Source organism: Eretmochelys imbricata, chromosome 16 (assembly GCF_965152235.1).
Source record: "Eretmochelys imbricata isolate rEreImb1 chromosome 16, rEreImb1.hap1, whole genome shotgun sequence".
In the NCBI taxonomy this organism is placed as follows: domain Eukaryota; kingdom Metazoa; phylum Chordata; order Testudines; family Cheloniidae; genus Eretmochelys; species Eretmochelys imbricata.
The window spans coordinates 22,333,777-22,357,534 of NC_135587.1; the positions used below are offsets into that span (position 1 = coordinate 22,333,777).

The 23,758-nt window shown below is 50.5% G+C and overlaps 1 protein-coding gene across 1 annotated transcript in view; it reads right to left on the reverse strand.

The window, feature by feature from the left end:
* Nucleotides 1-1,460: 1,460 nt before the first annotated feature.
* The window catches only part of PHF19 (PHD finger protein 19), a 30,761-nt gene continuing 8,463 nt past the window's right edge, over nt 1,461-23,758 (reverse strand). The window contains exons 4-15 of the mRNA XM_077836117.1: nt 23,277-23,372; nt 22,004-22,104; nt 20,149-20,297; nt 18,361-18,456; nt 17,041-17,109; nt 12,710-12,830; nt 10,975-11,042; nt 10,599-10,769; nt 9,819-9,906; nt 8,826-8,911; nt 8,109-8,204; nt 1,461-6,314 (exon numbers count right to left, since the gene is read on the reverse strand). Coding sequence (XP_077692243.1) covers nt 5,963-6,314; nt 8,109-8,204; nt 8,826-8,911; nt 9,819-9,906; nt 10,599-10,769; nt 10,975-11,042; nt 12,710-12,830; nt 17,041-17,109; nt 18,361-18,456; nt 20,149-20,297; nt 22,004-22,104; nt 23,277-23,372 — 1,493 coding nt within the window. The 3' untranslated portion in view covers nt 1,461-5,962. The remainder of the gene's footprint in view (nt 6,315-8,108; nt 8,205-8,825; nt 8,912-9,818; nt 9,907-10,598; nt 10,770-10,974; nt 11,043-12,709; nt 12,831-17,040; nt 17,110-18,360; nt 18,457-20,148; nt 20,298-22,003; nt 22,105-23,276; nt 23,373-23,758) is intronic.

Consider the following 23,758-nt stretch of genomic DNA (forward strand, 5'->3'; position numbering starts at 1 on the left):
ACAGCAAACGTTGCCAGTGGTTTTTTTCCCACCTGTGCACAAAACCTAAATGTCGGGGCTATCTGGTAGGTTTGCATCTCCTGGTCCAGCATGCCCATCCACCAATGCAAGCAGACACCCAAGAGTGCTTTAGGCAGCGAAGGCAGGGAGGAAAAGCATACTGTAGGTGAATAGCCAAAGCCATGCATGGCTTTGACAATATTGCCAACCCCAAGTATTCAAAAAATAAATCACAGATCAGACCCCCAAAATCATGATATTTAAAGAAAAATAATAACCATGGGGTTCTTTGCTTTGCTTTCCTGGTACCTGAGTCTTCAGGTTGCATTCAGGACAAGTTTCCCTGCTTTTTCCCTCCCCATACACAGAAGATCTAGAAAGGAAAACAGATTGTCACCACGCCAGGAGACGGAGCTTTAAGTAAAACCCAAATATCAAGTGACTAATGACAAAACCGAGTTGGCAATGCTGTAACCGAGAGTCACATCACGTCCGCTTGATCGGCATGCGGCTGTCCATGCAGCTAACCCTCCACAGCGCGAGATCCGCAAGTAAGGATCGAGTGGGTGGCGTATTTCCCCTGTACCTGTAGGAGTCCCTGGGAAGTAGTATAGCCGGGGCCTCCAACGGAGCCATGGTGCCATCCCCTAAGAGGCAGAGGACATCCATGGGGTTGGCTCGGGGCCTCCAATGGATCCCTGAGAGCTGCAGGGCTCTGGGGTGGGATCTTGCTTCTTCTGCAGGACTGACCTCCCTCCCCAGACAGAAGAATTAGCGGAAAGGTTTCCTCCCTCCACCCCCCTCCCCGCACAATCAGCTCCTAAAGGTTTCTGTGAGAGAGGGTATCCGGCCTAAATTAAACCACAGTGACCAGGCAACCAGCTCTGTGAGGGCAGCATTGCTCCACTGGGGAGCGAGCGCCATTGCCGTATGGTGACCCTTCGAGGAGGGGAATGATACTGATGGACTCTTCAAAGGGAGCCTTCTCTGGGACTCTGCTGATCCACACACGGGATGCAAGTCAAGGGAGGGCTCAAAAGGCCCAGAGGGAAGTACCGGATCTCCAACAGGAAGACGTCCAGGGAGGTACCTTCTGGCCTTGTCCCATATTCAGCAGCCCTGCATCTTCTGAGAACTAGGCACTTCAGCCTTCAAATGCTACATGCCCCTGAAGGCAAGTGAGCGGAAGCCTGCTGAAAAGTGCCACTCTGCACCTCAAGCCTGCGGTTCCCTTTCACTCTGGTGACCGGCCTTAGAATCCCAGAGACAGACAAGCTGCCGCTCTCCATAAGCCAGACAGCAGAACCCATCGAGTCGTGCTCGGTAGGGCCCAGTTTCTAGGGTTCACGACCACATGATTAATAATGGATACTATAAAGAGCCGGTGATGTTAAAAAAGACTTTTTAATTGTACATCAGACATATTAATTACAACTTGAATATAACAAAAGTTGGTTATTAAAAGCAGCAACTTGACATCATAAATCTTTAGAAGGTGCACAGAATCATTATAAGATCTATTAGAACTAATGCAACACATCCTCTGGAACAAAGCGTTTTTAAAGGCTCCACATTCCCCACTCTGGAATAGATGTGGGGGTGGGGAAGGTTGGTTGGTTGGTTTGCAGGGCCTGAAATAAAAAGCATACACCCGCAGCACACTGGGGCACGGACATTCCTGAAGTGTGCAATGGTTTTCTGAGCCTCTTGGTGTCACTGCGCTGCCTATTCCGTGGCTTCCAAAGGGGAGGAAACACAATTGAGAGATGAACAGAAAGGCCTCACCTGGCAAGATCAGGATTCATTCATTGCGCATCAGCTGATCACTCCACCAACACCCAGAGCAGATCAGGGAGCTGAGTCCCCCACACTGCTCTAAGCCAAGCCTGAACCCCTGGACCCCAGCACTGCAAACTTCTCTCGTCTTGGCAGGTAAGTAACAGAGGAACTGACTTTCTGCTACTGTCTTTTCAAGGGGAGTTGCATGCAATTTCGGCATGCACATGTATTCTGTTTCTGATTTAAGATCTTAAATACTAATTCCCCAACCATGTTATAAGCTCCATACAGGCAGAACCTACAGAAGTTGACAAGTGATGTGGAGCTCATGGCAGAGTCAGGGTCTTGTCTCTTTCACTTCCCCTCTGAAAGGCGATGGGTATTGACCCAACTCTAATGCCTACATTTCAAATACAGAAGGAATAGGGTTATGTCCCCCCTCTCCCACCCCTGATCATTTCTAAGCTGAAAGCCTCAAAATCTCTTGGTTTTCCTGGGGCTCCTGAATATGTGCTGAAAACAAGGAGCAGATTCAATAAAGGTTCTTTTTCATATTGCCTCTTTGCATTCAAAGCACTTATGTATTTCACAGGACATGAAAAAGCTACAGTACTTCGAATCATTATAAAAAAAAAAGCCTAGCTTTTGGAAACAGCAAAAAAACAAAAACAAAAAAACCCCACAACTAGCTTTTGTGCTCAAAGGCTGCATTATATAAAATTATATACGGCCTGACGCAAACTCTGTTGAAGTCAGTGGAAAGACTCCTATTGATTCCAACGGGGTTTGGATCATGTCCCAAGAGACCAAAAAACTTACTACTATGCATAGAAAGACCCCAGTCCTACAATTGGATCCACACAAGCAGACCCATGGGCACATGCCCACACAGATCTGATGCAGGTTCAGGAGCCAAGTCAGTTTCTTTTCACTCAAAACCTGCGTAATTGGGAGAGTCTTTTAATGCTTTCTATGCACTTGACTAAGGGCTTGCCTATACTGACAGCGCAGCTATGCCACTGTAGCACTTAGAGCTTCTCCCATTGGTGTAGGAACTCCACCTTCCTGAGCAGCATTGGCTGTGTTGACAGGAGCTCTCCCGTCCACACAGCACTGTCGACAGCGGGGGTTAGAGCCGTATAACTGCAGCGCTCCAGGGTGTGGCTTTTCCACCCCCCTGAGCGATGGGGCTATACTGACATAAGACGGTAGTGTAGACCAAGCCTCAGGGGTGAGATGTTACTTTAACAGTAGAGATGTACTACAGATCGACTTTTTAAAGTCACAGTTTCCATTCGCTGGATTCAAATCCAGTCCCAACGACAGACTCCACATTTTACAAACAGGTGGCAGCTTTTCCATCGAGGTGTCGCTAGATCATTTCTGACAGATTAACTGAAAGACTTTTTTAAAAAAAAACCCTGCTACAACGGATGTTCAGACTAATCTGCTTCTGCTACAGCAGCTGATAACAGGCCAGATTCTGATCCTAGTTACTCTGGGATAATCTTGAAAAACTCCACTGAAGGCAACGTAAATACTTCAAAATTTACACTGGTGCATCCAGTGAGAATCCGGCCCAAAAATCTCTAACACTCAAAGGACAGCAAGGAGCTGTATGCAGCATTCTGGGTCTCAGCCATATAATCAACTCAGACTACAGAAATACAGAGATCTTAATTCAGATTTGCGGGGGAGGGAAACTACAATTAAAAACAACTACCCCCCAACAACCTGGATTATCCACGGTGTTATTTGAAGAGTGGCGTCAATGGGAGTTTTACTTTGTTAAGGATCATATAATTTGGCCTTCGGTTTGTAACTTTAACCTGTTCTGTTAAGGCAATATTGTGCCATTCATTTGGATGCCAGTGAAGAAATGCTGCTTTTATTATGGGATTTCTGCTTAAAAATGGAGCCTAATTTTCCTCTCACCTGTTTTGAACTCTTGATTTACATCCGTGACAGTTAGGGGAGAATCACACGCTGATTGACTGAGGATCTTAAATAAAGTTTTTTCAATAAAATGAGCTTTTCAGTTCATCTTGCAACAGCCAGGTCATAAAATCATTCACACTGTTAAAACCATGTCCTTTAGGGATTAATAAAGGTGAAAGAATTTGCAAACTCTAGTTTGCTTTTTTCGCCTTTATGATGTTTAAATTTTAGCACTTCACTCAGTTTCGACAATGAAAGGAGAGTTGTCAGTTTCACTGTTGTTTATCCACAGTGTGGTTCTAGTCAGGTTGGTCCCAGGGTATTAGAGAGACAAGTGGGGTGAAGTTGTATCTTGTATCAGACCAACTTCAGGTCATCTGAAAAAGACCTCTATGCAGCTCAAAAGCTTGTCTTTCACCAACAGAAGCTGGTTCAATAAAAAGAGATATTCCCTCACCCACCTTGTCCCTTTTGTTTATTGTCAGTTTCACTCTGGGTTCTCCACCACCAGGCTATAAAGTGTGGATAACTTTTCACTGAATGTTTAAAAGAAAAATCTAAAACATTTCTACTGATATTAGAGTTTGTAAAAGTATAGATATATTTTAAAACAACCTAGATTGTGTCTAAGCTACCTGACAATATCAGTTTATATTAGACAAGAGTGGCAATTTTTTTATTATTGGGTAGGCAAACTGAATCCCAGAATTCAGCTTAGCAAGTCACTTTCTGAATCCCAATAATGGAAAACATGGCTCGCCCTCCAATAATTTATTACATTCGTTCTTCCGATTCTTAAGTTACTGCATTGCCTCTCCCTTCCTTGCCCTGCAAGGCTACATCCTCTTCTTCCACTATATATGCAAGAGCAACAAAGACAGAGATCATGCAGTGCTAAGTAGAAAGATTTGGTTCAGCTGGTATATGTCAGGTAATACAAACAGCAATATGTATTGTTATGTATCCAAAAGCAGCAGCAACAGAAATTCCCTCCCCCAACACAAACATCTCTCTTTCATTCACAGAGACACAGCCACTTTTCCTTTGTTTTGCTTTTTGTTTGGCTGGTTTTTTTGGCTTGTCTACTCATTTGGCAGCATTCAACAAAATGATCTTTACAAAAATAAATGCCCATGGTTCCATTTCAGTTAAGATGCCATCAGTGCAAAACAATGCCCTCCTTGGTTTTAAGGCAAGCTCACGTCATTTGTCTGATTCATTCCAAGACTGTGATTGTCAAAAGAATAAGCAAATGGAGCTGCTGCATCCTTTGACATCTTAATATCATGGGACAAGAGCAACTGTAATGTAAATCTATCCGGTGGCTGGAAAGGCTGGAAGTGAATGGCCTAAAAGTGTACGTATGTATATATCCCATTAATGAATGGGTCTATGATGAGGAGGTAAATACTATATAATTGCTTTGGCCAGCATTTTCTATCAGCACAAGAATGTGATATTTGGGCGCTTAGGCATTATAGAACTGGTTACATAGGTGCTTTCTGCTTTAGAAACAAGACCAATCTGGTCTGTTATTTAAGGCTCGTATGTGATCGTAAGACACTGGCGGACTTAGATGTGGTTCTTCTGCCTAAGAGCATTTTTATTGTTACTAGAGGGGATGATGGTTTGAGCTCTATACAGATTGGTTTTCCTTTCTCCACTCAAACTTCCCTCTTTGCTTTCCTCTCAACACAAGAGCTACTCCATCAGACATCAGCCAGATGCTGGGTGGTTCGGACAGGCCTACCATGCCTCTATGGTGCAGCAGAGTATCACAATGAAAAGCCATATCACTAACTGCTCTCTTCCACAAAGATAGCTCCTTTGGCTTAGCCAAAGGGTCCCTCGGGGAAGCGTAACTAGGCGATGCCAGTTGTATATACAAATGACCGATAAAATAACCATCATTAAAAACAAGAACTCTATCAGTTTTAGCCACCCGATGCCACAGCTCACAGTAAGTTTGGATGTAATTGCCATGTCCAACTGCCTCTGCTATACCCTGTCCTAAGTCTTTCACAGTTCCCTAGACCAGTAAGTGTTCCTTTCAAACCTCGCCTGCACAACTCACTGTAAGCGTCAGGAGAGCTGTCAAAGCTCTCTCCCATCGGTGCACGGCCAGCACGGGAGCCCTGCTCATCCACATCCCTTGCCTCTTTTGGTTTAGGTCATGGGTGTTGTTTGATTGATAGATCTATTTATTTCTAGGAGAGGTTCCCCAGGCTGGTCCAAGCCAGAGGGATCAATATGGGGTGGTGCCTTCCCATTCCACCAGGTATTGGACTTTGCCCTCCGGAGTCACCCTGCGGGCTAGCACCTGGTACTTCTCCCCACACACCAGCCTGCCAGCTGCTCCGAAGTAGTTGGTGATGGAGGACTTGAGGTGGGAGAGGGAGGAGTCGTCCTCGCTGATGCTCTCCAAGGTGTGGCTGTCAATCCCGTCATCCTGGCGTTCCGGGGCACAGGCCGCCTCACTGCTCTCTGAGGCGCAGCCATTCAGGGGCCCACCTTGTTCAATGCCTTTTCTCTTCCCCCCCACTGGGGCGTAGGCTTTAGCCGCCAACTTTCGTTTCCTGCTGCCCATGTTCCTTCTGCTGGGGGGGAGAGAGAGAGAGAAGGGGATGGGGATAAGAGAAATGCTGGCAAAAGGAAACAACAATGCAGCAGCGCTGGCTCTTCGACAAGACATGTGCCTGGTGATGTCAAGGGCTCCTGACCCAGCACTGAGCCAGCCAAGTAGGGAGGATGTTTGCTAATGAAAGCGAGTTTTGGTTTTGAGTTTCCCGTCCCAGCTGCCGTGAGACTTTACGTGCACCAAGAAGCGAAGTGCCAGGTTTCGAGCCATTAGCCACATCCAGAAGCTAATAATCCAAGGCTCAAATTAGTAGGAAGAGAGGCAGCTCCCCTTGTTAGGATAACTCTGTTGATGAGTGACAGGACAGGAGGGCATGTGGTCTAGTGGTTAGACCTGGGGCTGGCTCTTGGGACTCCTGGGCTCTAGTCTTGCCTCTGCCACTGATTGTTTACTGTATCAGACTCATCTCTGAATTGGGCTCACTACTTCTGTAACTCGGCCACTGGAAGAAGGTTGAAGTTACATTGTCTTAGACTCCCTGAGGTTGGTTAAGGATATGTCTACATGGCACAAAAACCAACACAGCAGGAAGTCTCAGAGCCCAGGTCAAGTGGCTCAGGCTTGCAGGGCTAAAACAGCAGTGTGGACGCTCAGACTCTAGCCAGAGTCTGGAAACCCAATGAGAGGGGAGGGTCTCGGAGCCTGGGCTCCAGCCCGTGTCCAAACATCAACACTATTTTTAGACCTATAGTGCAAGACTTGCGAGCCTGTTGACCCAGGCTGAGACTCGCTGCCGTGGGTCTCTTTTGCCATGTAGACATATCCTAGTACTCCTCTCTGAACATGGCCATCGGTGCCTAGATGGACCCATTTCTGCAATGATGCTAATGCCAGCTTCCCATGGGGCTTGTGAGCTTTAATCCATTTATTTGTGCGAAGTGCTTTTGCCAAGTACTTCATCAGGAATCTGCACAGCCACAAGAGTCCTTATGCACAGAACAGACTGCAGGGTAGGAGATGTCCCGTGGAGATGGCTAGGCAGAGTGGACGTGTTCAGTAAAGCTGCCAGTTCATTAATAATGAGTCTTTCTATCCCTATGAATGTAAAAACACCCATCAGCTCCAGGTAAGCAAGGGTAGTTCTGCTTACCGAGAAATGCAGGGCCAGTCCTTTCTGCATTAACCACAGCGCTTCCCTCACCCCACCAAGCAGATGGCAGGAAAATAGGCAGTTCTATTTAATGACCTCAAATAGGCACGGAACAAACTGGCCGCCAGCTATGGTCATCAGCTGTACAGTGGGCGGAGTCTCTAAGGCAAGCACACAGGAATCCTTATTGCCAGGTGCTCGAGGACCACCTGGGACCAGCTCCTTTGCAGCGTACCCTTGTGAAGAGATTTTAAAAAACAGAAGCTGGGTTTTCCTGCAGCCAGGGACGTATGTTTGGGGACGGTCTCCAGTTAATCAGTGTCTGGTTTGCTTAGTGTCAGGGCAGAGACAGAGAAAGATGAGCAATACTTGGAAATACTGTGGGTGCAGAGTAGTTGGGAGACAGCTTGCCCAGTACTGAGAGAGATGGCAGGGAAGAGAGGAGTCCAGGATAACTTCCAATGACCCATCATCATCATCATCATCAAGAGCTAACTCTACCTAAGCCAGAGGTTGGAAGGCCAGGGTGAATGAAGAGTTAATGAGGATCACGTCAGGGGTTGGAAAAAACAAAGGGAATTAAAAGAAAGCTGTCAAGCGTAGTCAAGATCAATGCAAAATCAAAGGGCAAGAACCTAGTCTCAGTCATTCCCCTCCCCTTACCTCGATTCATAAGACAGGCTCGTTGTCGCAGAGCCAGATGTACTGGCAGCATCTGTGGAATCCAGGTCAGAAAGAAAAGTCTGCCCTGAGCTGGCACTGAAAGGGAGAGAGACCGAAGTCAATCCTGGCCAGACCTCAGCCACTGTGTGAGCCCAGCATTTCCGGCTGCGTCGGTAGCAGACGCCCTGCTGTGTACGTACAGGACCCGGCTCCAAACAGAACACCAGCTAAAACATGCAGCCCATTCGGAGACATTCAGGAGAGCAGCAGAGTGCGTCCCTATCAGGACAGCCTGGGGGGCCTGCACTGTGTTAGTTAAAAGCCCAGAAGTCAGACAGGAACATAGTAACCAGTGCAGACCCCTAGGACTTCCAGACCTGCCAGACAGGGCTTTCACCAGCAGCCAGCAAGGGCTTCCCATCCCCCTGCTTCCATTTCCCAACAGGGCTCAAGTAGATTAGCTGGTGCTTACTGAGAATCTTGATTCCTCATATAAATCCGGTACTGCCGATTTGTCTGATTAAGCCCCTCAAACATCTTTCACCTTCAGGCATCTCTCCTCTCCCCAGCACACGAGGGAGTGAAGAGGGCAACCCCTGAACCACAGTGATGGCTACCCCCAGCATGGCAAAGAGAGGAGACGCATGCACAGGGACCCGGCATGGTTTCTTCTTACCATCAGGCATCACTGCCCCGCGGGACAGATATGCCGTTTACCTTTTTAAGCTTTGAATTTCATCCAGTGTAAAGTCAAATATGCTGGCCAGGTGGTGGTTTGTGCTCCAAGCCGAGGCGAAGTCACTCTGCATTGCAAAAAGGAGTATATTTATTAGCTGACAGCAGGCCACGACTCGGCGTGAGCAACCACCGCCAGCGTTTCCTACCCCCGTTGGCCTCCAGCTTCCATCTACTGCACGCTCTGAGATGACCTGTGCTTTGGACAGTCCCTTACCCCTCTGCAGAGCGGGCATGCAGGAGGCTGCTGGTCGGAGCTGGGCGCAGTTGGAGGGTTGTGAGTTGGAGGGTTGAGGGTTCTTTTTTTAAAGACACCTTTTCCATTAAAAATAATAAAGTGTCCCATGCCAGCTGAGGTTCCATTTTCCCTGGTTCTTGTCTGTAACTGAGAAGCTGTGAGGGCATTTGGAAGGATGGGGGACAATTATACTTGACGCATCTGAGGATGTCAAAGTCTGTTACAATGGTTTAATCAATTTTTACACCTCATGCTGGGAAACTAAGAGGCGGAGACCAAGTCTCACAGCACGTCAGTGGCAAACCCTGTAACAGAACCTGAGACACCCAACTTTCATCCCAGTGCTCTAGCCACCAGAAGACACTTCCTCCTTCCCATCAGTCTTCTTTCTCCCCCGAGGGCACAGATTAAACAGATGGATTTGGAACTCCCTGCTCTGAGCCTCTTGTTACTGGCATCAGAAGGCTGGTTTGTGGCCAGAAGGGCAAACTTTCAATTAGCACTCTGATCCTGCCTTTATTAGTCATCTCTGCCTGGGGAGTGCGCGGGCCATGCCGGATGGAAAAACGGCAAATTGGAGAAAGCACTCAAGCCTCCTAAATGCCTGTTAGTAGCAGCAGCACAAGGATGGTGCCCAGTTCCATGTTTGAAAAACAGGAAGCAAAACACTTCAGTAATTCAACCCTGAAAAACAACATCATGGATAGTAACAAAAGAAAGAGTAGCGAGAAACTAACACTGGGAATAGCATCCTCCAACAAAAATTTTGATCTTTTTCTTCTAGCAACTCGCCTTTTCTGCTGTTGAAATTCATGAGGCAGCAAACTGTGAAAGCAAAGAACAAACACAAACAAAGAACAATGAGAGTCAGACTTGCTGGGAGACTGTAAATCACATAACAGGCCTGAGGGGGGTGTATAGAAAATGTCTACTTTGGTTCCAAGCAGCCAGGGAGAAACCTAGGGTGGGGAGTGTGGTCTTTTGAAAACTGTAAAATTTACGAGCTGTCATTTGAAATCCTATTCCTGCTTGCAGCCTAGGGGGCTCTAGAGAGAAGTGTGAGACCAAGGCCTAGTAGTCAGTTTGCAGAGAGCCAGTTGCAATAAGGTGGTGAGAGTTTTGGCCTCTCTGTTTTATGGAGCAGCCTGGTTTGTTTCTCTCTGTTTTGGGGTTCTTGTGTGTTCTGAATTCTAAGGAATAAAATAATGTTTTACTGCAACCGTACAGCAAGAGTGTCTATGTTTTTAATCTAATTTCTCTGTTTGTATGCTGTGAAACAGACAATTATCAAGAGAGCCCAGGAAAGCTGCTTTACTGTAGTGGCTGGCACAGAACTGGGGAATGCTGCATAACCCAGGGGACCCCACGACTTATCATTTCTGCGTCAGAGTTTAAGACAGAAGCAGACATTCTATGGAGGGAAAGCTCAAACGGTTTATGGGGAAGCCAGTTTTCTTAAGAGGACAGATGCAGAGGAGGAGCAAAGGATAGTATGAAGTGAAAGCGTGGACACAGACCCGTTTTTATGGGCGTATTTGCTTTTTCCTCTCTTCTTCAGCTCAGAAGCTCCATTCTCACCCAAACCTGGTACCTTCTCTGGCAGGAGCTTACTTGGGGGGTTTGGCGGGACACGAATTCGCAGGCGAAAGATGCATTTCTTCTTCTTGATTTCCTTACCGCACAGAAACCTAGAGGGCACAAGATACAAATCCCCTCATGAGCTATTGATTTTTAAGCGCTGAATGGGAGTCTTCATGGCCAACTCTTCCCCTCTCGCACCCATCCTACCTCAACACCTAAACTCTGCAAACCCAGTCATTTCAGCCCCTCCAACTTCCCCACACCTGCTGAAGCTGAAATGTTGCATCAAACAGTCCCCTCGCCCAGGCTCACCTGCTTTTGTAGCTGTTGAGTGCATTGAGCAGGTGTGGAGCGCGTTCTGAGGCCGGAGTGCTGGTTAGCTGGGATAAAGCATTGGCCAAAAGGTCATTTCAGTAACTTGAACAGATGATCAGCAAAGCCCAGAGCACACACTGGCTAGAGAGCTCGTTAGAGTCACCATGGTTATTCAGAACTACAGTTTTCTGCTCTGGTCTAAGCAGGTTTGATCATAAAGTTCAGAAATGCACAGTCAAGAAAACCCCACAGACCTCCAGGATGCAAACATTCAGGCAGTGTTTATTGTCTGGACATCAGCGTGCTGGGTTTTCCCCACTTGTGTTCCTAAGACAGTTAAAATCCCTCCTCTTGCTTTGCTCTATATTATTTTATTTTTTTAAACAAATGATGGTTGCATTTACTTCCTGCACTTCACTGGACCTGGACAGTGAAACTAGCCGTGTCCATTTCCCTCTAGCTCTCGCACACCGCCACGAGGCTGACCTGGGTAGGTTAGGACCGGGGTTCTTAACCTTTTTCTTTCTGAGGTCCCCCCAGACATGCGATAAAATCTCCACGGCCCCCGCCCCGTGCCACAGCAACTGGTTTTCTGCATATAAAAGCTAGGACCAGCATTAAGGGGTAGCAAGCAGGGCAGTTGCCCACGGCCCCATGCCACAGGGGGCACTGTGAAGCTAAGTTGCTCAGAGCCCCAGACTTCAGCCCCATGCAGTGGGACTTCAGCTTTCTGCCCTGAACCCCAGCAAGTCTAATGCTGGCCCTGCTTGGCAGCCCCCTTGAAACCTGCTCACAGTCCCCCCAGGGAGCCCCGGACCCCTGGTTGAGAACCACTGGGTTCGGACACATGGCAGTACTGCAATGGTTAAGCAGCCCTTTCCCAGGCTCTTTGGAAAGCTACCAGCTATCCTGCCCAACAAGTCAGCTGCCAGGGGGACTACAGCAGGTCTACAATCAACACCTTCCACCCGTAAAACCCAGCTCCTCTGCCAGCCAGAGAATTGCTGGATGGAATCCATGCCAGGGAGCTGGCAGAGTGAGGCGGGTACAGTGTGTGCTCCGTGGGCAGGCAGAACGAGAGGTCAATCTTGCAAGCTCTGGTAATGCCCCAGCCAGGTGCCCTCTTTCTCCCCCATTGCCCTGCACACGGTCATTGACTAAACGATTATAACAAACCACGCAGCGCCCGGGCACCTTGTACAAACACCTGCTGACGATTTGCTTCGAAGCAGGCAACAAACCAAGTCCATCCAAAGCCACAAAATCCACCCCGCTGTGGCACACCACCCTGGACCCCCAAGGAAGAGTCAGGCAAAGGCGGTTTTATACTTCCTACACTGTACCACTCAAGGAAGCACACAGAAAGGTGACCGCCCCCTGCTCCTTTGCAAACGAGCACCATTCAAATGCATCCTGTGATTTATGGCTCCTTCCCACTAATAGAGACGCACAGAGTGCAAAGAGACACAGCTTATCACCACGGGATTTCACTATTAAACACACCTGAATTCACCTTTCTCTCTGAGTGACACTCATGAACTTCCCCTTTTGCTGTCTGAGCAGACAGGAACAGAGGCTCCCAAAGAAACCCTGGTCTTATTTTCTTTGGAGTCAGCCAGGCCGCATTCCAGGCTTTAAGGGGTGGATGGTCCATGCGTCACTTCCCCTGCAGCTGCCTAGCCTTCCCTCCAAGCTGCCTTCCCAGAGCCAATCCCAGGCCCCATGTATTTACCTTTCCGAGCTGTAAAGGATCCCAGTGGTGATTTACAAAGGCTAGGATTTCCTCAAAGTCGAAGTACTTCTTTTTGCTCTGCACGCCCAGATTATAGAGGGCCAGGTGGACAACATCGACCCTGTGGGAGCAAAGGAACAAGAGCAGCTAAGAGCAGGCCCCACTTAGGCCAGGAGCTGCTTTCATATGGACTTGCATTTACTTCAGGTTTGCAACCCTGAGCTTCCTGCTCTGGCTTTGCCATCACCATGGCAGCTGCCTTCTCCCTACTCCTGCCATTCTCCTCTGCGCCTACTCCAAGTAACCCCTGGGATGCTCAGGGGGTCTGATGGATGGATTTCTACGTGGCTGACAGCAGAGCAGGGAGAGAAAGTTGCCTGTCCCTTCCCTGGAATTGCCATTCTGCAGACAGTAGCAGATACGTCCTTTCAGTGATCTGTTCGCTAGACATGAATGGAAACCCAGAGGTGCAGCCTGTACTATGGAGAAGGCCTGAGACCAGATTGTGTTAATCCGCAGCATGGGATGCTGTCTAGGACGTGGACAGAGCGTCCCATTGTAGCTGCTGTGCAGGTCTGGAGAGTCATAGCAGGTTCCATTGTATTTTCACATGCACAAAAGTGGATTAGATGAATAACTAAAGGGCTGGTTTAAATCTGTCAAAGGGGAGCCAGGAAAAGGAGGATTAAGTGGCTGTTAGGTTGACCTGTTTGGCAAAATCCTGCAAGGGGCTCTGCATGCGGGGAGATTTACCACATGCTGGAATACCTGAGCCCCACTGAGTTGGCTAACCTGCAGAGTGCCAGGATTCATTCCTAGTTTCCTGGCTTTTTGTCAGTTTCAGCCACATGCTCAGTGCTGCAGTTCAGGTAGTGGGGAGGGGGATTCCTGGATGATCTAAATGTTAGCTGAAAAACAAAGTGCAGGAGGCTGACGGCTGGCCGCAGAGGCTCCTAGTCACATGAAAATAGGTGCTGGCTGCGTTTACATCCTGCCTCCCTGGAAACACGTCCCCAGTTATATATGGCAGGGGCAGGCAGCCTATGGCCCGTGTGCCGAAGGCAGCACACGAGCTGGTTTTCAGTGGCACTCACACTGCCCGGGTCCTGGCCACCGGTCCCGGGGGCTCTGCTGCTGGCCTGGGATACCGGCCACTGGCCCCCTGCCAGCCGGGGTTCCATCCGCCGGCCCCGCTCAGCCCGCCGCCGGCCTGGGGTCCTGACCACCGGCCCAGGGCTCTGCTGCTGGCCTGGGATACCGGCCACTGGCCCGCTGCCAGCCGGGGTTCCATCCGCCGGCCCCGCTCAGCCCGCCGCCGGCCTGGGGTCCTGACCACCGGCCCGGGGCTCTGCAGCGCGCCCCCCGCCAGCTATGGCCCACGGCCCCAGCCTGGGGCAGTGAGGGGTGCAGACAGGGGCAAGAGGGGGCACAGCTCAGCACCCCCACCTTAAAAATTATTTCAGCGCCACTGTACTGGGATAGTTTTACATCCTGATTTGCTGCTTACATCACTATCATGCCACATGGAACAGCGCACTGCGTTTGACGTTGAGATTAGAATGTACATGCAAGAACTGGAATCAGTATTTTCTGACAGATTTCAAGATTTCCAGCGATTTGGCCCAATGCTTTCTTTTCTAATTAAACCTGAAAAGTTCAACGAAAGCAACTTGGATTTGTCTGTATTTCCGTGGATGGGTGTTGAAGATTTCGAAATGCAGCTCATTCAGTTAAAAAGCTCAGAATTCTGGGCATCGAAGTTTGGAGATCTGCGAAGTGCACTTGAAGCGACCGAGAGAGATCATGGGGCCTCTATTCTGACCTGCTATGTCCATGCCAGTGAAATTTAACTGTTTGAAGAAAATTGCATTTGCAATGCTTTCAGCATTTGGATCCACATACCTGTGTGAACAGGTATTTTCACACATGAAATCTGTCCTCTGTCCCTCTCAGAGTCGGTTAACAACTGATCACTCAGAAGCCTGTGTGCAGCTTAAAGTATCCAAATACATGCCACACATTGGAAAACTCAGCAAGGAAAAGCAAGGGCAAGGATCACACTAAACTGATAAGATCTGCATTTTAATTTAATTTTAAATGAAGCTTCTTAAACATTTTAAAAACCTTATTTACTTTACATACAACAATAGTTTAGTTATATATTATAGACTTATAGAAAGAGACCTTCTACAAACGTTAAAATGTATGACTGGCACACAAAACCTTAAATTAGAGTGAATAAATGAAGACTCGGCCCACCACTTCTAAAAGGTTGCCGACCCCTGATATATTGTATCCCTCTATTCCTGTTCTAAACCAGCTGCACAGTAGGGGCATACCCCGTTAAACAGCTACTGTATTTCATCCCAGAGGAAGCTGCATTTCAGTGGCTGGTTAAACAATGTCTGCATATCCTCGACTTCACCGTGGCAGGTTGTGGGAATTCATTAATATAAACATGTAAAGCATTTTGAGAACCGCAGATAAGAAGCACTAGAGAAGGGGAAAGTGTTATTTATCCTCTGACCTATGAGGTCTCTGCTATATAAACTTGCACTTAATCCCTTAACTAAAGGGAGAGACATGTGGCCAGATCACCTGGGTGACTTATCTGCTGGCAAATATGTATTTTGGCTCACATACAATACACCCAGCATGCAGCCTGGGTCCAGCCTCCGTAGGAATCCGTGCCACACAACTTGACTCCCGGAGCAGGGTGTGCTCAGGAGAAGCCCTGGGTTAGCTTGTAGGTCAGAAAAGAGGCTCACAACGGAACTAGCCAGGGCCAGTTCAGGTGATGCCTCCAAAGCTGCAAAGATCCTGGCAACCTCCCCGCACCAGGGAGAGGGTGAAATGCCAGTGTGAGGCTCCTGCTTCAGTTCTATGCAGGACGATAGACAAGCTGATTCCCTTTGACCAAGAACTCCACGGTTATGGAGCCCAGTGGAAGGTCAGGAGCCTCCCCATTTAGGGCACAAATCAAATCATCCGCTTTCTGTTTAGTAGGAAACTGCCATCCACTAGTCCCTAACTGACTCCACAAACATACACCAGTTTTAGATGCAAGACCTAGTCCCCTATAGAACTGAACCATGCTCCAGCTTGCATGGCATAGGTTGATCACTGAAGATCACACACTGAATCCCAGATTATCTTGAGCTAGCCCAGAGTGACCTGCATCAGGAGGATTATAACATGGGTAGCAGTTCTGCAGGTTGGGATTAAGGGGCATCAACAAAGCTGTGTGTGGAGCCCTGGACTGGGAGAGCAGGTCAGGACAGAAGGGGCAGAAACATTTTAATGCTCCCTAAACTATAAAATAAATCATGGGCGTACCAATAAAATGCAAATGCCCCCTCCACACAGATCCCCAAAGCTTGCGGGGAAAGTGGCCCACACCCAGGGATGCTCACTAGGTTGGAACTCAGGACATGGTGAGCCGGACGTTCGGCGGGGCTGAGTCCGCTCATACTGGGGGGGATTGCAGCTGCTCAGCTCCTTTAAGAGCCAGGCCCGTTGATTTTTAGAAACAAGTGTGAGATCAGTCTCCTGGGCCAAGTAACTGCATGAAGACGCAGCTTCAGTTCAACGTGCAGCTTAGGCAGGCATGGGGATGCCATTAACAGGGGACCCCTGGGGACGTCCACATTCTCATCCTCCTCCAGCATAACCCAGGCCCTGCTGCATGCAGGACAGAATGGGGAGAGCCAGGAGGCCCAGGAAGGATAAATTATGCCTGATTATCAAACAGCTGGTCAGAGAGCCAGATGGGCTGAGCGGAGTTCTGTTCCCACCCCCGAACTGCACAGAAAGTTCCCAGAGGAAAGTGACAGCTGAAGACACTTCACTCCGCTCTCGAAGGGGCACCAAGGGGAAAGGAAGCCATTAGACACTGGCTTCTCTCTGGCCTTCTCCCTGTGCTGATCAGTGGTTCTCAGCTTTGTTGCTGTGTATTCCATTCCACAAATTAAGGCTCCTCTCAGAGAGACCGGCCCCCTGCCCCTCTCAATGCTGATCCCACCCTTCCTGCAGCAGCCATAAATAGAGCTCCGGTATAGGAGAAAATATCAAGGCAATGACCTCCCTCTGGTGCAGCACATGCATCTGCTTGGCTATGTCTCTTCCAAGGGACAGTTACAACCCTGGGCCACGTGGAGGCACTTCAGAGACCCTGCACTTCCGGGGACAACTCTGAAAGTCCCTGACCGAGCGAGAGAGAAATTCAGGTGGAGGCTGGCAGCCAAGGAGTCAGGGCTTCGCCCCATCAGTTGGGAGCCCCAGGTTCCAGCCCTGATCTCTTGAGCCCAAAGAGACTACTCGCCAACTCTTACCATCTCAAGGGCAGGCGCTTGATGTATTCTGGCCCCTGGTTACACACCGCACAGAAAAAAACATAAAACCTGAAAGAGAGAGAGCGAGAAACACAGGGTAAGGTGGGGGGCAGCTCAGAAGGGGGGTGGATTTGGGATCATCTCTCTAACAGGACAGCCTGAGGCTCTGGCTTGTAGAGTACCAGCCGCCAGCCCACCCTCCCCGAAGGGCAGCGGGTCTCAGCATTGCAGCAGGATCCTCTGTGCCCATGTGGGGCAATGACTGCGGTAGAATCCATCCTCCTGCATGTGCCAGGCTGTGTTGTCCTCTGGCCCGGACTGGGGCCAAAGTCACTCCGCTCCCCCGGGCAATGCTTGCAGGCTTCACTCCCTCCTCCAGCCCCTTTCAGAGTCCTGCCCCTGCCCCCTTCCTCAGCTGCAGAGAAGGTCACTGCAGAGTCCAGCAATTCAGCCCTTTGGGTCAGCCAGAGGGCATCGTAGAGAGGAACTGAAGCTCCCCTCTGCCTGCCCCAGCGTGGCCCAGGCCATCTGAGCACTGCCAGTTGCTTCAGATCATCGGAGAAAAGCCATTCTCTCTGCTGTGCCTGGCAGTCTCCTGGCTGGCAGGCTGCTGGCCAGAACACGCCCTGACTGCACCAGGTTGGGGGGTCAGAAATGAGTGAGGAGCCATCTCCTAGCCACAGATCCACCCTGCACACAAAGGGACAAGGACCCCCCTTCCCCACACACAGCCAGAGAATGCACAACCTGGAACCTGTCCAGACGCACAGTTAGTCCGCAGCAAGTCGGGGTGCAGATCTGCTCTGCATTAGCCGGCCATGCACCGAGTGTCCACGCAGGCCCCGCTGCTGCACACAAACAGCTCCCCAGGGTGCTTCCATATCCCACTCGGGAACTGATAGTGCGCAGCAGCAGGGTCCCCATGGACATTTAGTGCTCGCAGGCTAGTGCAGGGCAGACTTGCACCCTAGCTTGCCATGCTCTGAGTGTCCATGTACACAAGACAGAGGGAGACACTCGCTCAGTCAGTGAACTCAAAGTGGCAGCTCTCTCCGGACCGCTGCTTGCTGTAATCCACCAGCTTTTGGCCAAGCAATCAGCCAGGATTTCAGCCGAGCAGCAATTCCCAGGACACCTGAAGGAAGCCCGATTGCCTGAGATGAAGGGACACAACCCCACCGATTCCAGCTGCTCCCAAAACATCAGTGAGCGTGTTAACAGTCAGCTGGGGGAGGAAATAGACTGACCAATGCACAACTCTGGCTCGACCCTCAGGGATGCATGGAACAAAACAACAGGGTGAGCTGGGGAAGGACGTACCTGTCTCCAAACATCATGGGGTCGCTAAGGCACTGCGTGCAGGCCTCGTGGAACCACTGCCTGCAACTGTAACACTGCAGCATCTTCAGGTACCATCTGGGAAGAGAGATCAGATTTCAACACTCTCAGAGGTGGCGTGAGGTGCATTAGGACTAGATCACCTTTGCCATACATGGTGCCCTACAGGCAAATGGAGGCAATTCTCGATTGCGCAGCATGTTGGGCAGGCGTTGACACCAGGGCAAAGTAAGTGTGCAAAATGGGTGTGCAACGCTCCCCAAATGGGAATGGCAGAATTTCATACCCCCTCAACACTGGTGGAAATGATGGCGCGAGGCGCAGGACAGTGGAGAATCAGGCCTGATGGGTCTGGGTTTGTAATGTTGCAGGGGAAGGGCTATATTTAAAAAAATCCACCACTGACATTTACATTAAAAAGGGGGAGCAGGGGGATCCAGACAGAGTTTTCGAAGGAGGCAAAGAAGTCAACCAGCCCCACTGAACTGCAATGGGAGTTGGGCACTTAACCAGGGGCCCCTTGGAAGACCCCAGATACTACCCAGATCTGGATTTCCGGACAATATTTTTTATCAAATATAAAGTTTAGTAACTAAAGCTACTTGGTCGCAGCCTTTCACCCTGGATTAGGTATTTTGATCACACTGATAACCTCACACCTCAGCAGCTCGCTGGGACAGCTGGCTTTCTTAGCAGCCTCTCCCAGTTAAGCACACAGGAAGCCTCACTGCAAATGCACCCTGCAGCAGCTCTCTAGATGGTTATTTTGGTCCTCTGTGCCTTTCCCCAACTGGGTTATTTTCAGATGGGGGATTCCCACCTGCAGCTTGTTGTTACAGCAAGGGGAAGCAGCTCTTGCATCCCAGAGCCACTGCATCAGCGCTGAGTAAACTGCAACCCATCGCCTTCCTCCTGGAGACGGGGCAACATGCTCAGCAGCCACATTCGGGGGAATGGGAAACGCTGCAAACTCAGAACCTGACATGTGCTTATGGGGTGAGAACTGCACCCTCAAAAAAGCCTTCCCCGGGAACTGACCTTCAATCTCACACTTGCCCTAGGGAGGAAGGATGGCCTGGTGGTTAAGGTACTGGACCGGGACACTAGTCCCACACTTTGTAACAGTCTTCCTCTGCGTTCGTGGACAAGCCCTCAGTTCTGTGCCCTAGTGCCCCATCTATACAGTGGGGATAATGACACGTCCTTTGCCCATCTTGTCTATTTAGATTGGAAGCTTCGGTGTGCCAGACTCTGTCTCTCCCTGTTTTTGTACCATGCCTGGCCCAACAGGGCCCTGATCTCAGCTGCTACCATGATACAAAGATCAAAAACAGCCCAGGGAGTCAGTTCATGCTAGCTAGCTCCATTTCTCTCCCTCCCCGAGCCAAGGTGATGTTAGACTAACACTGAACAGCCCAGCTAGTATGGGCTAAAGTGCAGTTTGAATCTAAACAGTGACTGCAATTGAAGCAGCCCTGTCTTGCTTCCTGGTCGTATTCTGTCCCACCCACTCTGTCTCGCTCTCCCTGGCCCTGCTCAGCAAACAGTTATGGGAGAGGGAGCTGGGTTCTAGTCTGGCTCATGCATCAGCTACAGAGTCGGTAAGTAAGGCTAGCATAGGTCCCTGCCGCTGTGCAGGACCAGCTGAGCCCACTGGGACACGGTGGTCTCGGTTATACTGGAGGAGGGGGCATGTCACACACATTAGAAGTCTGATCTTTGATAGCCACATTCAAATCCAAGAGCAGTGTAATAAGTTTGGGGCCTTACTCGCCAGGCCCCCCGCAGTAACAGTAACACTGCTGCTGATTGGTCCTGTGCAGAGAATCCCATTCCAGCTGCTCCGGGTTGTAGGACAGCACCATCTTGATGGCTTGCAGCGTCTTGGCGATGGCTCCCTTCTTCAGGGCGCCACCTTTCTGCAGGACCAAGCAGAACATAGGGTCAGCACAGCCGTGCACGAGGAAGCTTGTGACTAGGGGAGCGAGCCTGGCCCCATGGAAGTCAATGGGTATTTTGCCATCAGCTGCAAGGACGCAGGCTCAGGTCCCAAATTTGGAGGGTGCACGAAAGTAGCTAATGGTCAGATCAGGGGGCCAAGAGCCAGTGCGCTCTGCCAATTGGCTAGCCCAAGGCTACCCAGCAGTTACTTCCCCGCTCTGTGCCTCAGTTTCCCCACCTGCAAAATGGGGGTCATACCCAGTGGGAAGCATAGAAACAAATCCATGAGGGTAAAGCCCAAAGAGCCCCTTCTAACAAAGATGCTGAAGGAGTGCTGGGCTGCACGACCACAACTCCTGCCAGACACTCATGCTGCTACTCCCATAATGTCAGTTCAGCCTTAGCTGAAAACATGTCCTCTTTCCCTGCTCTTGCATTCCGAATTCCCCAATGTTCTGCTTCCAGTATTTGCAATCCCCTAGTGTTACAACAGCCTGGGGTTCACGTCTGGGTTCCCAATCAAGAGATTCCTTAAAAAGGGCCCAATCTGCACAGGGCAAAGGGTCAGAACTCTCTGAAAAGCAGGCCCCTTTAAAGGGCAGCAGCTGGGTCGGGCCCCAGATCACTAGTCACTTTTGAATCCTGGTGAAAGGTACTGTGTAAAATCAATCAATCATGGAATGCAGCCTACTGGGCAAAGAGAAGCAAGTGCCAGGGAAAGCCTGGGATTTGAATTTCTCTTTAAACGGATATAGGCCTGGCGGTGCTCCCCCCAGAAGCCGGAGGGCGCAGGGCTGAGCTCTGTGGCTTAAGCCCATCTCTGCTCCATAACCCTGACATGGGCGCTAGTAGCAATCAGGACGACTCAAGATGGCTTTCTGGCCACTGACGCCCGCTGGCAGGAGCTGGGGGCTGGAGCGAAAGGGAACACAGCTGTTGTACAGGAGCACGCCATGGAGGCAGGGAACACGGGTCCCTTTCCCCTGTTGAAATGGGCAGGTCCCAGGAGTAACAGTCACTTTTTAATGTTTTCCAGGATTTTCCCCAGTTATTTCAGCTGAGACCTCGACTGAGCCGTGACTTCCCCCCTGCACCACGGCTGCCTTCTGCCAGCTTGGCTGGTGCAGAGGGGCTGCCCGGCCCCTGACTGGTAAACTCCCTCAGTGCAGCAGGGCCCCCCGCCAGGCGCAGAGACAGCTAGGCCAGCGCCACAGGAGCTCTCCCTGCCCCCATGTGGGAGGCACAGCCAAGGTGAAGCCTTACGATTCTGTGCCCTGCCACGACCCATGGGGCACAAGTTAGAGTGGGCTTCCAGACACAGCAGGGGGTGCTGAACCGGCAGCCCCCGAGCAGGGGCGATGCAAGCTGGCTCCCTTCTGTCCCAGCACAGAGCGGGTGATCCTGCCCCCTTGCCATCAGCTACAAAGGATTTCACCCCTCCATAGGAATGCAGGGCTCTTCTGCCCAGTCCCCCTAAGCTAACCCCTGCATGAAGAGCCGGGGTAAGTACCGCGCAGTCAGCCACCCACTGCAGAGAGTTTGCCCAGCAAAAACCACCTGGCAGGGCAGGTTCTTGTTGCGGTTGGCAGCCCCCAGAAGGGAAGGAGCTAACTTGTAATCGCCACCCCCGCAGAACCAAAAACGGACCGGAGAGCTAGCGAGCAGGACGGCGAGCCTCACTCACCCGTACAGCCAGGGCAAATATACATCTCCGACAAAACCAGGGCGTCAGCACGGGGCCGTCGCTGCTGTCCACCACCGGGATGTGGCACTGCTGGTGATAGCCTAGAGGAGGGACAATCAGTGTACAGCGAGCCAAGAGCCTTCTGGGAGCACAGAGACCAGCTGGCCAATGAGAAGGCAGGGGTTGTGTGCGCACAGGTACGGCCCACCCACAAACACACACAGTAACAGCAGCCGCTAATGATCGGCCACAGGTCGTGGAAGGGGATTAACGGGTATCCCGTAGCCCCGACTGGATAACGCCAGGTTCTCCCGGCCAGAGAAAGGCCAGCCTGGAGCTCAGCATGCATCCAGCATTAACGGCACAGCTCCCCTGCAGCCGGCAAATCAGAGCCATGGGACACCCGGGGGTTTCAATGAACCGAGAGGAAACATTAGCTGCATCCCATCCCCCGTAAACATACACCCCCCACGCACACCCATTCACAGCCCCACTCATCCTGCCAAATATAGACACACCCACACATGCCCTGCATTCATCCCCCGCCCACTACACCCCATCCCATGCACAGTCTCACTCCTCCTCCCCAAACGTACACGCAGCCCCATGCGGCCCACCCCCCCGATCATTCCCCCAAACATACACGCACTCAGCTCTCAACCAAATGCGAACAGTCACGTTACTCCTCAGCTGCTTTCTGTGGTTCTAACCTGTCTTGCGGCAGTGCTGGGACCCCGAAGCTGGGACCCCTGGGATCCCGAAGCCAGTGGGGATTCTGCCTGAGAGTGGCCACACTGGGCACCTGGTTTTCAGTGAATGCCACCTGTTTTCACTGTATGCCAGAGTGACACATGACACCGTACTGGGGAAATGGCCAGCTCTGTTCATCGGGTATCCCTTATTAACAAACTCTGCAAGTATCAGCTTAGTGTAAAAGGGGAGGAGCGGATCCCCTGCTCCTCCACCCTGGTCTGCTACTCTGTGAGAAAAGGTCTGCCAAGTGTGCCAAGTTCATTTTCTCCTTCCTGCCCAAGCAATGACATTGTGGCCCTTCAGTACCAGAAAACACAAAAATGAAAGCCACCGTCACTGCCAGGGTCAGCCAGAAATGTCGAAGCAAGGCAGCCATGCTCTCTCGCAGCACAAGGCCTGCAGGAGGGGGAACCAGGCGTGCTGGGCCCTGCTCCAGTCTGAGAAGAGCATCAGAATCTGAAGCAGTTTCCACAATCCGGGGGGGGCATCACACTCTACCTGGAGCAGCACTCGCTCTTACCTAGACCACATTTTCCACAGATGAGGATTTCGTTCAGGGGCCCTGATGTCTTTCCCAGGCAGATGTTACACTTTGGCTCTTCTCCGGGGACACCAGCTAAAAAAAGAGCAAGAGAGCAGTGGGTTCAGAGATGCGTGATTCAGGCAACATCTTGGCAGGAAATACCCGGGAGGGGGTGGGGAAGAAGGTCTGCTGGCAAAATTCTATTTATACCCTCAAACACACACACACCACATTATATAGTTAAAGGAAAGAACCTGGGCAACTCCTAAGTTCTCTTCCTGGCTTGACCATGAGCTCACCAGTAGTTACACCTCTATGTGCAGACACATATGCAGGCTAGAACCTATCCCAGAACATTCTACGTGGGGAGCCCAACCCAGAATCCTCTTAGACACTTGCGCATCCTTCTGTTCAGCCACCACTTTGAGTCACAGAGGAGAACAGTTTCCCCCAAGAAGGATGATATTTGCTTTTCAACT